Source organism: Grammomys surdaster, unplaced genomic scaffold (genome assembly GCF_004785775.1).
Source record: "Grammomys surdaster isolate TR1022 unplaced genomic scaffold, NIH_TR_1.0 67, whole genome shotgun sequence".
NCBI classification, from domain to species: domain Eukaryota; kingdom Metazoa; phylum Chordata; class Mammalia; order Rodentia; family Muridae; genus Grammomys; species Grammomys surdaster.
The window spans coordinates 19406043-19418193 of NW_021604569.1; the positions used below are offsets into that span (position 1 = coordinate 19406043).

Consider the following 12151-nt stretch of genomic DNA (forward strand, 5'->3'; position numbering starts at 1 on the left):
TTTTAATTCCAACAGATTTGCATCATAAGGAAACACTGACCAAGAGAACAGTTTATAGCAGAGGCACACTCCCATGCATCTGACATGTGGGGACCTTTATGAGGTCTTGACACCCCTGAGATTAGGATGTCCAAAGAGACGAGTGGATACACTTAGTAGAACATTCTTTTTTATCAGTGAAAATTACCAAGTGGGCAGTTTCTTCAAGGCAGCTTGACTCTAACGATATGAATTATTATTGCTTACTTTCTAGTGACAGAGTATTACAACTCTGCACATTCTGGGGTTTCCTTTCTCTTCTGTAAGAAATATTTTAATGCTCATTTTTGTAGCATCTTTATGAATGTGTTTCCTTTGATTCTCATTTGGTTTTATGGAAGTGTATTTATTAAATTTTTGGCAGGAGAGAACATTAATAAAATCCATTTCACCTTTTTGATTTAAGGACATATTTTTAGATTCTGCAAGACAGAGGAACACTGACACCCTGCTAGATGGTGACTCACAGATGTCATTCCTTTTATTCCTATTACTCTTTAACAAGGTACTGCCTGGAAGCCCCAGTACTTGAACTTGCCATGGCTGAATAATGCCAGGACTGCTGCAGCTCTAGAGAAACTACATGGTAGTTTCTGAGCCCCATTTTGTCTACTTTGACAACTTAGTTCTTCCATATGAACAGATGCATCAGATGCATAGATTATGCCAGGAGGGGGCACTGTGAGCAAAACAAAGAGACCATGTGGCTGGCGCTCTCTCGGTCTCTCTCTCTTGGTCTCTCTCTCTTGGTCTCTCTCTCTCTCTCTCTCTCCCTCTCTCCCTCTCTCTCCCTCTCTCCCTCTCTCTCTCTCTCTCCCTCTCTCTCCCCCCATGGAAATCAAAACACAAAAACCACTGATTTGGCTAGTTTATTTTTATCTCACATTTCATGAATTCCTTTTTCTTTGACATTTCTCATATGCCCCTTGATTGTCAAATATTCCAGCTGAGATAACATCTGTAAAATCCCTGTGTTCTTGGGCCTGGTACACTCAGGTAACCCTCCCAAATGTTGACCCAGGTGGGCTTAGAGCCCTCATGTTTCCCACAAGGATAGAAACCTCACTGCCTCTTGCAGCTCTGAACAGAAGGCGGGGCCATATTTCTATATCATGGCTCAAAATGGAATGTTTAAAGTGGACCCTCTCTGCCTCACCCATCCCCCAAGTACCTAATCCTAAAAACCAACAAATCCCCAGAAGGGCTGTTATTTGTAGCCTCCAGGGCAGGAAGCCTAGGAAAAGTGAATCCAATGGAATGCAAGGGGCTCTCTTGGCTCCCTGTGACTGGCAGGCCTCTGCTCCTGGCTGCCACCACCTCTATAAAGTTAGGAGGATACGATTCTAGATTTTTGTCTTCAAAAAAAACAAATTACTCTAATATCAGATTGTGTCATGTTTAATTTGTATTTGAAGTACTTCTGAACTCAAAGTCTTCATCAAATTCCAAATCAACAAAACTAAACTAAACCACAAGTAAGGGACTAGTACCTAGAGATGGGGCAGAAGCCCAGCTCCATCCCATTGCCCTTCAGAGATGACCACTAATGCTCTTTCTTCTCGCTGGACTGGTGCTGTGGGCCCATTTGATATAATTGCTGTAATTAGTACACACAGGACCAAGCCATGCTTGGATCCTTTGGTTCACCTCTTGCTCTCCAGTGTGCCAGGAAGGAGTAGCATTGTTCCTTTGTGTATGGGATGTGTGAGCCCTGGATCACAGCAGGTGTTTCTTGACAGTTTCATTAATGTGGTCCCAATAGGGACTAAGTATGGTGAGTGCTTGCTCTAAATTAAGCAAGTTTTGGCTAGGGGTGCAGTTCAGTGGGGGATCACATGCTTAATGTGGGCAAAGACACCTTGGGGTTAATGCCCCAGCACCTCAAAAACTATTGTGGGGATGTGGAGAGATGGCTCAGTGATTAATGATACTGGCTGCTCTCCCAAAGAACTCTAGTTGTGTTTCTTACACCCATATAGCTGGTCATAACTATTTTTATCTGTAGTCCCAGGGGATCCAGTGCCCTCTCCTGGCCTCTGAAGGTACCAGGCACACATGTGATGCACAGAAGTACATGCACAGAAAACACCCATACACATAAAACTGAATAATTTAAAAAAAAAAACAATTTTAAGTGTTCTGAGAACTCAGTATAGATATTAAATGTACACTAGTTTGTTTTTTCAAACAGATATGGGTCTTCCTTAGTGGCAGATGTGCAGTCAGCTTGTCTGCCCAATATTCCTTCCTGCCTCCCTCCCGTCACTGTCTCTTTGTACAGAGCTTTCTCCTCGGGGCTGTGAATATTTTCAGGGTTTTACCAGCTTTCTTTGTGCTTCCCATGCTGACTCTGCCTTCTTTTCAGGAAATGCTCTATTTCTCCATCACAGCCTCTAGGGATCCCTTGCAGCTCTCCCATTTGCTCAGGATTTGACAAGAAGTTTGGCCAAACTTTCAGAAAAGCGTGGAATTGAGAACTAACAGTCAGTGAAAGGCCTGCATAGATTAGGGTCCAAAGCAACAACAACAACAACAACACACATTTGTCGATGAGTAGCAGTCAGACTCTATTCAAGAAAAGAGAACTGGGCTGGAGAAGGCTCTTGAAGAGTACATAGTGCTCTTCCAGAGGACCCAAATTCAATTCCCAACACCCATGGCCAGCAGCTTACAACTGCCTGCAACTCCAGCTGCAGGAGGTTCCATTCTCTCTTTTAGTCTTTGTAGTTACCTGTATACTTATTAGAGAGAGAGAGAGAGAGAGAGAGAGAGAGAGAGAGAGAGAGAGAGAGAGAGAATTCTAGAAGAGGAGAAGGAAGAAGGGAGGTGGGAAGAAGGAAAAGAAAGGAAGGAAGGAAGGAGGGAGAGGAGGAGGGAGAGAAGGAAGGGGGTAATTAAAACAAGTCAGCTCAATAGCTCCTGGGCTATTATTGCTCACACGTTATGGAAATTTTGGACGTGTGTACATTCAGTCTATATAAATTCTGATGGAGGTATTTGTTTTTCTATTAACATATTTTGAAGCCTTTTCCTTGCCCTTGGTTCCTTTTTGATTCAATTGTCTAGCTTTCTTACATGGTTGTAAGGTATTCCAGCCCCTAAGGAGTCCCTGCCCCACACCTGGACAAAGACTATCTGGCAGGAAGCATCCTCTTGCCAGCTTCTGAGGTGAATTCTTCTGCTTCTGAGGTGTGAATTCACAGGACACAGGTCATGTTCAGGAACATGAAGTTAAGAGATGCCCGGCACAGGCTTTCTGGTTGCTGTGCACTGGCTCAAGTGACCTACGCTCTGAAGCTCAGCTAACCCAAAGTGCTCAGGACATTCTACCCACCCGTAGTTGGTGACCTAAGGCAAAGCCTACTTTGTAATCAAGTGTTGGATATCTCATGGAATTGGATATTGGGCTAAAAGTGTATGTAGGTGGGTAAAATGTTTACCACAGTACAGGTAAAAGATCATCAGTTTTAACTGTGCTGCATATACATCTGTATACAATTTCTTTGTTTCCCCACAGAAGGACAGGGATCTGATCTTGTTTCCCAGTATCTACAAGAGTGCCTGCTGCTTAGTATTTGCCCACAATGTTTGTTGAGTGAATGAATAAGCCTTGTTTCTCACTGTTTCTCTTCCCTCTGCCACTGAGGAGCAGAATGAATTCTGGAGTTGTACCTCATCTTGCAAATTGCTTTGGCTTAATGCCCACAGAACCTAGACTATGGGGGTGGAAACACTGGCAACTTTCCCTCGAGTTTGGAATTGTTCTTAGGGATTCATCTATACTTTTTTTGTTTTGTCCTTGAATTGAGAAATGCCAATCACTCCTTGGAAGACCTCAGCAGCACAGAAGACTGGTGGGACTGGACACTGAGCACACTTCTCGATGAGCTGTACCCAGAGAGAGTATCTGCTAGAGCCTGGGGGGCTCAGGTGCGTTACTTTCCTATCTGTCAGATACTATACGGTAGTGAGAAGAAGCCACAGTGAGGTGTAGGCGCTGCCCCGTGGCTCCATGGCAGGCAGAGAAACCGGTCCCTCTTCCTGACTGGAGTCCGTGTTAAGCTACTCACATCCACTAGTCAATGCTTGCCAGTGCAAGCAGGGCCTAGACACTGAAGAAGGGTTCAGAGTGAGACTGAGGAAGAAGCTAGCTCACTGCTAGCAAGACAGACAGAGGCTCAGAAGTCCCCAGAACAGAAGGGTAGCCAATGGCTAAGGCACCATCGTTAGGGAAGCTTCCAGAAAAAGGCAAGGTTGGTCCAAAGTTTCTGTTATCCAGTCCCATATTCATTTTTCACTTTCTCTCCTTTTTTAGAAAATATAAGATCTTTGTTAGCCTGGTCTACAGAGTGAGTTCCAGGACAGCCAGGGCTACACAGAGAAACCCTGTCTTGAAAAACAAACAAACAAACAAACAAAATTCTTTGTTGTCTACTCCTGAAACAAGTGTGCCACTTTGTTTCCTTTTGTTATATTCCAAGAGTTGTAGAGGCACCTGGGTCGTTCACATGAGGTAGACTTCAAGGGGAAGGCAACTGAATCCTTTCCTTTTCCAAAGAGGAGGCTGGGGAGGGAGTGCTGGTTACATCCTCTGGGTTGTCAGGGGAATGAACCTCTGATTCCACAGATGCAGTGACCCGTGCATCCCAAGCCTTGTCAGCGATGCTTTGCAGGTGGCAGTTGAAGTCCACCACTCTTACCTGTTGACTCTCTTCCTCTTTCAGCCTGCAGCTCTTGGAGGGCAGTGCCACCTAATAGGCCCCCCAGTGATCAAGCAGCTGAAGGTTTCTGCTGGCACTGCATGCACAGTAAGCACACTGTGACTCGGGAGACTCGGGGACAGGGCCCAGCAGATCAGTTAAGCTCCTCAGACAGCTGGGAGGTGGTGTGAGGTTGCCAGGTGCCAGGCCTACCTTCCTTCTGCCCTGTCCAAGCATCCTCCTGCACCCTCTGCATTCTGCCCCAGGACTGTTCTGTTCATTTCTAGAATTGATATTCTAAGCAAAGGAAGGCCCCTTCTTCTAGAAATCTGAAACTAGGATATTCTTGTATTATTTTTATGATGGGGAAGGGTGACCCGAGATAGCATTATTCCTCAGTGCAATGTTCTGCAGATTGTCCAGCCCTGCTCATCTAATTCCTCAGCTGCAGCCCTCAGCATACATAGTCTGGATCCTTCTGGTTTAAGATAGAACCCAGAAATCATGAAGTAGGCCAGTAGGTCCTTGAAAGTAGCAGGGTCCCTGATCACATCATTGGACTGTCCTGTGTGTGGACAGAGCTTGGGAGCCCCACAATACAGATGGACTTGGGGACAGGGATTGACTGGGTTACTTGATTGATAGTTTGTGCTCCAGCCTCCCAGGCCATTCACAGAGCTTGTGGAAGATGTACTCCCTATGCACAGTCATGACCTTGACCTTGAAAACCGAAGTGTGACCCCTGGTGGTCCTGAGACCTGTGGTATGAAGAAAGAGAGCTACATGCAGAGCCTAGGAAAAACAAGGTCAGTAAGTAAGCATCAGTAAGTGTGGCTTCCAGGCAAGTTGAAAAGGCCAGCATTGCTAAGGACTGAGCAGTGCTCCTGGTTCAAAGCAATGGTGTGAAGGAACTCAGATTCAGTGTTCAGACCCATGTGCATAGAGAAGAACGGAATGGACCATTCTTTAAAAGTGGCTGCCAGAGCCTGCAGTCATGGGGTCAAGTGAATCTTTCTCCTTTGCTTACTGTGTGCCAAGCAGAATGCTCACATGGCCTTGACTGTTCCTCCCCTGAATCCCAGAGGAACACAGAAGCTGCAGTGAGCAAATGAGGAGTGGATCTTCCAGTGTGTATAGATATAGCATGTATATACCATGCTTCCTGTAGCTCAGCCTGCAGTCAGGTAACCCTAGCAGTTCCACAGCATGCTTAGGCCCATTCATGGTGCAGCCTTCCTCATAGGATGGGGCTTTGCATAGGAATCAGTCTGAGACTTATAGTAATGTGCCTGGAGAAATTAAAACACAGAGCATGATTTACTCTAAATATGAATTAGTAAAATGTGGTTTCTTTCTATCCTTATAGTCCACTGTGAAAAGTCTACTGTGAGCCCTTGGGGAGGGATGCTGGGTATCTCTTCCTCACGGAGCATAGGTGAGGGGTAAAAGCCATTGGTTTTCTGATATTTTATCCTTGCTGCTGCAGGAAAAAAAAAGAGGAGGGAATGAGGGGCAGTGAGCTCCTGGTGGGGATTCCTGTCACATAGGAGGACTGCCTGTGCAGTAATCGGAAGGCTAGAGGTCATCTGTCCCCCATGAAGGCTTGCATCAGTTGTTTTGGATATGGTGCCACAGATGGGATTCTCCCTGGGACTTCCAACCCTTATTCCCTGCCCTCCCTCTGAACCTGGGCTGCTTTCCAGGCATGAAGCCCATGCAGCTCTGACTGCCCTCAGGGCCAGCAGGTGGATTGACCGCAGCACCAGGGCCATGTCTGTGCACTTCACTCTCTACAATCCTCCAACACAACTCTTCTCAAGTGTGACCCTGGGCGCAGAATTTCTCCCCACAGGACGCCTTGTCCCCTCATCCCTGGTAGAGTCCTTCAGCATCTTCTATAGTGACTCAGCCCTAAAGTGCCTTCTTATGCTTTCTGAGGTGAGTTCACATGCCCTGGGCCTCCTGGATGGACACAGGGAACCCCGGCTTCACCTGGGCTAAATACCTCCACACTATGAGACTAGAGACCTCTCATTGGCCCACCCCCACAATTCTTATGTCCCTTTTATGCAGTGTGAACCATAGAGAGCAGTGTTGGAGCTGGAGACAAGAAAGACCCCCAGTGGGGACAGCAACCAGCACATAGAAAATGAGCTCAAATACTCAACCACCACAACGTACTAATAAAGTACTGTCACCCCTCATTGTCCAACATTTAACTTTCTATAGTCAACCATGATCTGAAAATATGGAACGGAATGTTCCAGAAGTAAATAACGCCTACATTTTAAACAATCTTATAGTGTATTATGGTGCAATTACATTGTGTTGCTCTAACTGTTCTATTTTATTATTGATTATTGCTGTTAATCGGTTACTATGCCAGATGTAGAAATTAAGCTTTATCACAGCTATCTATGTATTTATAAGAAAATTACAGTAATAATAGGGTTTGGTACTTTTGAAAGTTCAGACAGCCACATACCCCTCAGGCAAATGGGATCATCTAGTGCTCAATGGCTGGGTGGCTTAAGTAACAGGCATTTCCAAAGATCCAGTAGCTACAAGCCTAAGATCAAGGTACCAGGAGAGCTGGACTGTAGTGAAAACTCCCTCCCTGGATGGTGGAAAGCTCCCTTCTCTCTGTCACTGTCTCATTGTGTCACACAGCCTGGATCCTTTTTCTGTGCCTGTAAACAAAGAGAAAGTATACGTGTGCTTTTGGCCTCAGTATGTATATAAACTTCAATATTTTAGAAGCAGCATCGTCCCCATGTCTCCATTTAGCCTTAACTACTTCCATCAAGGCCTGCCTACAAATACAGAAACCATGGGGTTTGGGATACCAAAATATTAATTTGAGAATATCAGCCCCCGTAGTCCATAGCACTAGGTGTCAGTGGTTCACATTGCTTCATTGAACCATCAAAAGCCTCAGCAGCCACACTCCACTGTATGCCACTGGGTTTGTATTTTCTCGTTTCATTTCCTTTAGAAGGAAACATGCCCCACTGGTTGGACAAGTCAAATCTGCTTGGCTTTGGGAAAGGAAAGAAGTCTAGGGACTGTTAGAGACAGCCAAGGCCAAGACTGGAACGGAGGATAAGTATGAAGCAGAGGTGTGGATTACTGGGAAGGGTCTGGGATAAGAGAGGTTCATGACTTAGGCACCGAAAGTCATAAATAAATAAATAAATAAATAAATAATAAATAAAGTCAGAAAACAAGCTAAATAGCATTCTAGTTCACTATCTTAAAATATAAGGAATCACAAAAAAATGAAGCCATGTTGGACAAAATGTCAAGAGTTTAGAAAACCAGATCAGTTCCCGTGCCCTTTTCTTTGGCTTTCTACTACGGAGAAAACAAACACTGGCTGGAGGTAACATCTTTGACGTAGTCTCCTGTATAGAGAACAATAACACTAAAGTGTTTCTATCTGAAAGGAGAAGACTTTTATCAGGAAGTCCTATAAATACTCGCTACTTCACTGTGGTCCCTGCTGTAACACAGAGGCAGTCTCTGGTATGATGCAACACAGTACCACTGTTTCACACCCTCCCTTGGTACTCAAAGCCGACGTGGCTCTGATTATGTTTGTAGTTTATTAAGAGTGGACCTACAAGGCCTAATGCACACAGCTCCCAAAGACGTGGAGAATGCACAATGCAGGCATGGTGAGCTGGTAGTGGCAGTGGACTCCCAAATGCCTTATTCCCAGCCCTGTAGGGTCAAGAGCAGGCCTTGAGGCTTTGCATGGATTAGGTCTCAGAGAGCTTAATATAAAGTGAGACCAAGCTGCTCAGATGCCTACTGCAGGGCTAATTTGACATCAAATGCTGCCAAGACACAAAGATGCTTGTACCATGTCCACTGGCTGGGCAGAGGCACCAGCCAGAAGTTTAGACCTTGAACAAATGACCCAGCTGAACCTTCTATTGCCTCACTTATTTCCATCCTCTCTCAGCTACTGTTCCTGGTACTCAACATGATCCACCTCTGTTTCCAGCTCTGGGGGATGGCAACCAAGGGTGTCCTCAGCTACTGGAGAAAAGCTAGACACTGGCTGGAGGTAACATCTCTGAAGTAGTCTTCTATATGGAGAACAATGACACTAAAGTATTTTTATCTGAAAGGAGAAGTACTTTTCTCAGGAAGTCTTATAAATACTAACTCCTTCCAATGTCACTGCAGTTCCCACTGTCGTGCAGAGGCAGTAGAGTATTTCAAATCAGGTTTCCTTGACATCTGTTGGTGGTAGTGGCATTGGAGTGTGCGTGTGTGTGTGTGTGTTTATGTTCATATGTATTTTGGTGCATAAATTTGTGGAGGCCAGGAAACAACCCTGGTTGTTATTTCTCAGACAGTATACATCTTCCTTTTTTAAGACAGCTTCTCTCCCTGGCCTGGAAATGACTAATTAGAATAGGCTAGCTGACTGGTGGGCTCAGGAATTGACCTGTCTCTATCTCCCCCACATGGGGATTACAGGCATGTGCTACCATGACCACATTTTTACACAGTTCTGGAGATTGAATTCATCCCTGTGATTACCCTTTACCAAATGAGTCACCTCCTCAACCACCAACTTAATGTTCAACAGGCAACTTGTCACCAGAGTATCAGGGATGCTGAGTCATCCCTCAGTTGGCTGAGGGACCTTTCTTCCCATCTTGCAGCTCTCTACTGTTGGAGTAGCACTGGCCTACTATGCAGCCTCTGGTCACCTCACTATTCTTGCTGAGAACATCACTGACCAGTTCCACAAAGGACTTTATCAGACGTTTGTGGACGTCAGCCTGATGGTGTCATGGAATCAGGTATGGAAGGAGACTCAGGGCTACCCAGAAAGAGGCTATGACTGATGTTGCTCTATGACATCTGTCACACAAGGATGAGAGGGTTCAGGGTGATGAATTTGTTCTGTTGAATGATATTGCTGTGAGCTCACAGATGATGGCACTGAGAGTAGTGAGATTTGGAGAATTTCACACATACCCACTCGATGGGCATCCACGCCTGTTGTGTGGAGCAGAACTCATGGACTTGCAGCAGCATGAGGAAGCAAGTGTCATTCAACATCATTTACAGTAAGGAGGCTAGCACTAACATGCTTAGACACATCATGTGTCCTATCTTTCCATCTACTGGTGGTCTTAGATGAAGGTGTTTGCAATAAGTGATGACCCCAAGGCTCAGGAGTCATGAAAGGAGGAAATACCCCCTCTAAGTCCCTGTATCTCTACCCCACAAGATTCCCTAAGCCTCTTTTCTACATACCTTGAGATCTGTCAATGCCTCAGAGCCACCCTGTAGCTAGAGTACCCTTACACCTTGGACAAGCTGCTCATGGAACAACCTGAAAAGAGGGGGCACTTGTTCCTCTCTAACTACAATGTTCCCAGCTCCACCTCCTCTCTTTAACTTCCCCCTGCCTCCTCATGGATGCATGTTGGGGCCAGCTCTCCTTTCTGTTGTGTGGGGAGCCTTAGAGGGCACACAGCTGGTGCTCTTACTCTACCACAGTTCCAGCCTTCCTTTCCTAGGTAAGTGGTACCACTGTTGTTCCTGTCTCCTCAGAAGTCATATCTACTTCTACCCATCTTCTCCTCTGCCTTCTCACCATCCATACTCTGGGTAAATCTTGGAGCAGAAACACAAGAGTGTTCTTGACATAACCACTACAGCTGGGGAAACTGAAGGCCCAGAGAGTAGAAGGACCTTCCTGTAGCCAGAGTGGCCCAGCTATGGAAGCACCAAAGAGTCGTCAGCCTTGGAGGAAGATGTGCTTTGAGTATCATAAGCAGAGGACAATCTGGGCTTCTTCCTGGAGGACAAGAATAGACATCTTCTTCCCATTGCAGTTGTCACTAGAACTGTGACTTCATGAGTCAGTCCTGTCCCTCCTACCTCAGCCCAGGAATGGAGCACTTGCATAAGGGAAGTCCTGAGGCTATACTTGCTACTCATGGGTGTTGAGCTCCATAGGCACAAACCAGATACACATCATCTTTATATCATGAGCAGCTAGGACTCCTACCTCCTCCCCTTCCTTCTCATATATTTTTGGTTGTGAGCCTAGCCTTTAATGGCTGAGCCATCTCTCCAGCCCCCCTCCCCTTCCTTCTTATCACCCCCCTGGTACTGTGAAACACATTCATTGTGCACATTGTTGATCCAAGCAGGGACTCACTGCACAGAGGGCAGCAAAAGCCATTCTTGTGTTAAGTAAGCACCAGGAGCAGGAGGATTCCAGACACTTCTTCATCTTGGATTATAATTTCCACAACTTGTAGCAATCTAGTGTGCCAATCACAAAAATCAAGACTCTTATCTTTTTTTAACCTATACAGTCAGGAAGCTGGGGCAATGGAAGACTAGAAGTCATAGTGAGCCCATCTTCCAAGGCTCAGCAAAGCTCCCTCAAACAACTGGAGTCTAGTCTGTGTGGAAAGACATTATTCACAGCTAGGAGAACCTTGAGAGCAGCTTCCTAGGTTTCCATAGGCTAGGGGATCCATAGGCTTTGATATTTGAAGACATCCTGTTTTTTTAGACAGACAGGAACAGAGCTCAGGCTGTTCCAAATGGTTTCTCTTTGTCTTGGGATGTTTTGTTCTCAGCCACCCTAGGACCTTCTTGCAAGGACTTTGTATCTACTGAGATGTGTGTGCTATAATATTACTTGTTTCTTTCTCATACACCAGAAGGCCAGAAGTGATAGGAAGGAAGTTTATCAGCTTGTTCTCTACTGTTCTCCAGCACCAGCATGGGGCCTCATTTTCTCATCACTGGTAGGCACTCTGGTCTACCTTTCCTGTGTGTCTATATTTGTCTACATTTCTTTTCTGCCAGGGAGTTTCATCTCATTCACTGTCTACTCTACCCTGTGACCACAGATATCCATCACCTGGATTCTAACACCATCATAGCCCAGCATTTCCTTGCCTGTGTTGGAAGCTCACTAGGCTAGCTTTCCTGAAACACTCAGTAGGATGCTCTTCTCACTGAGGTAGGCAGAGCAGCTCTTCTAGGCATGTAGGCATGGGAATCTGTCAGCATATCTCAGTGAGCATTGGGTCTCTGAAATGGGTTCACCTTTCATAGCCTTCTTTCTTCACAGCGTGCTATCTTTCTGATCATGTTTGCTACTGCCAGAAACTTGCCTGGATTGACTTCCTCTTCCCTAGGGATTTTAATACATCTGGGTACCAATTTCTGGACCTTCACTTAGCTCTTCAGTAAGAGCTTTCCTGGTAAAGCTTTGTCCTGCCCGACACTTGCACCAGCTCCCTGGCCCTGCATCATTTGCCCGGCCACTAGAAAAGTAATTTTTATTTTCACAAACAGTGCCTGGGGTACTGCTCAAACTAGTCGAAGCTAGGTACCTCAAAGTTTCATGAGGCTTAGGT

General features: G+C 45.6%; 1 protein-coding gene across 1 annotated transcript in view; it reads left to right on the forward strand.

Moving 5' to 3' along the window:
* Pkd1l1 (polycystin 1 like 1, transient receptor potential channel interacting) overlaps window positions 1–12151 on the forward strand; it is a 124443-nt gene that overhangs the window by 100704 nt on the left and 11588 nt on the right. The window contains exons 42-47 of the mRNA XM_028778934.1: window positions 3849–3969; window positions 4764–4847; window positions 5397–5545; window positions 6443–6677; window positions 8707–8811; window positions 9419–9559. Of these exons, the coding sequence (XP_028634767.1) occupies window positions 3849–3969; window positions 4764–4847; window positions 5397–5545; window positions 6443–6677; window positions 8707–8811; window positions 9419–9559 (835 nt within the window). The remainder of the gene's footprint in view (window positions 1–3848; window positions 3970–4763; window positions 4848–5396; window positions 5546–6442; window positions 6678–8706; window positions 8812–9418; window positions 9560–12151) is intronic.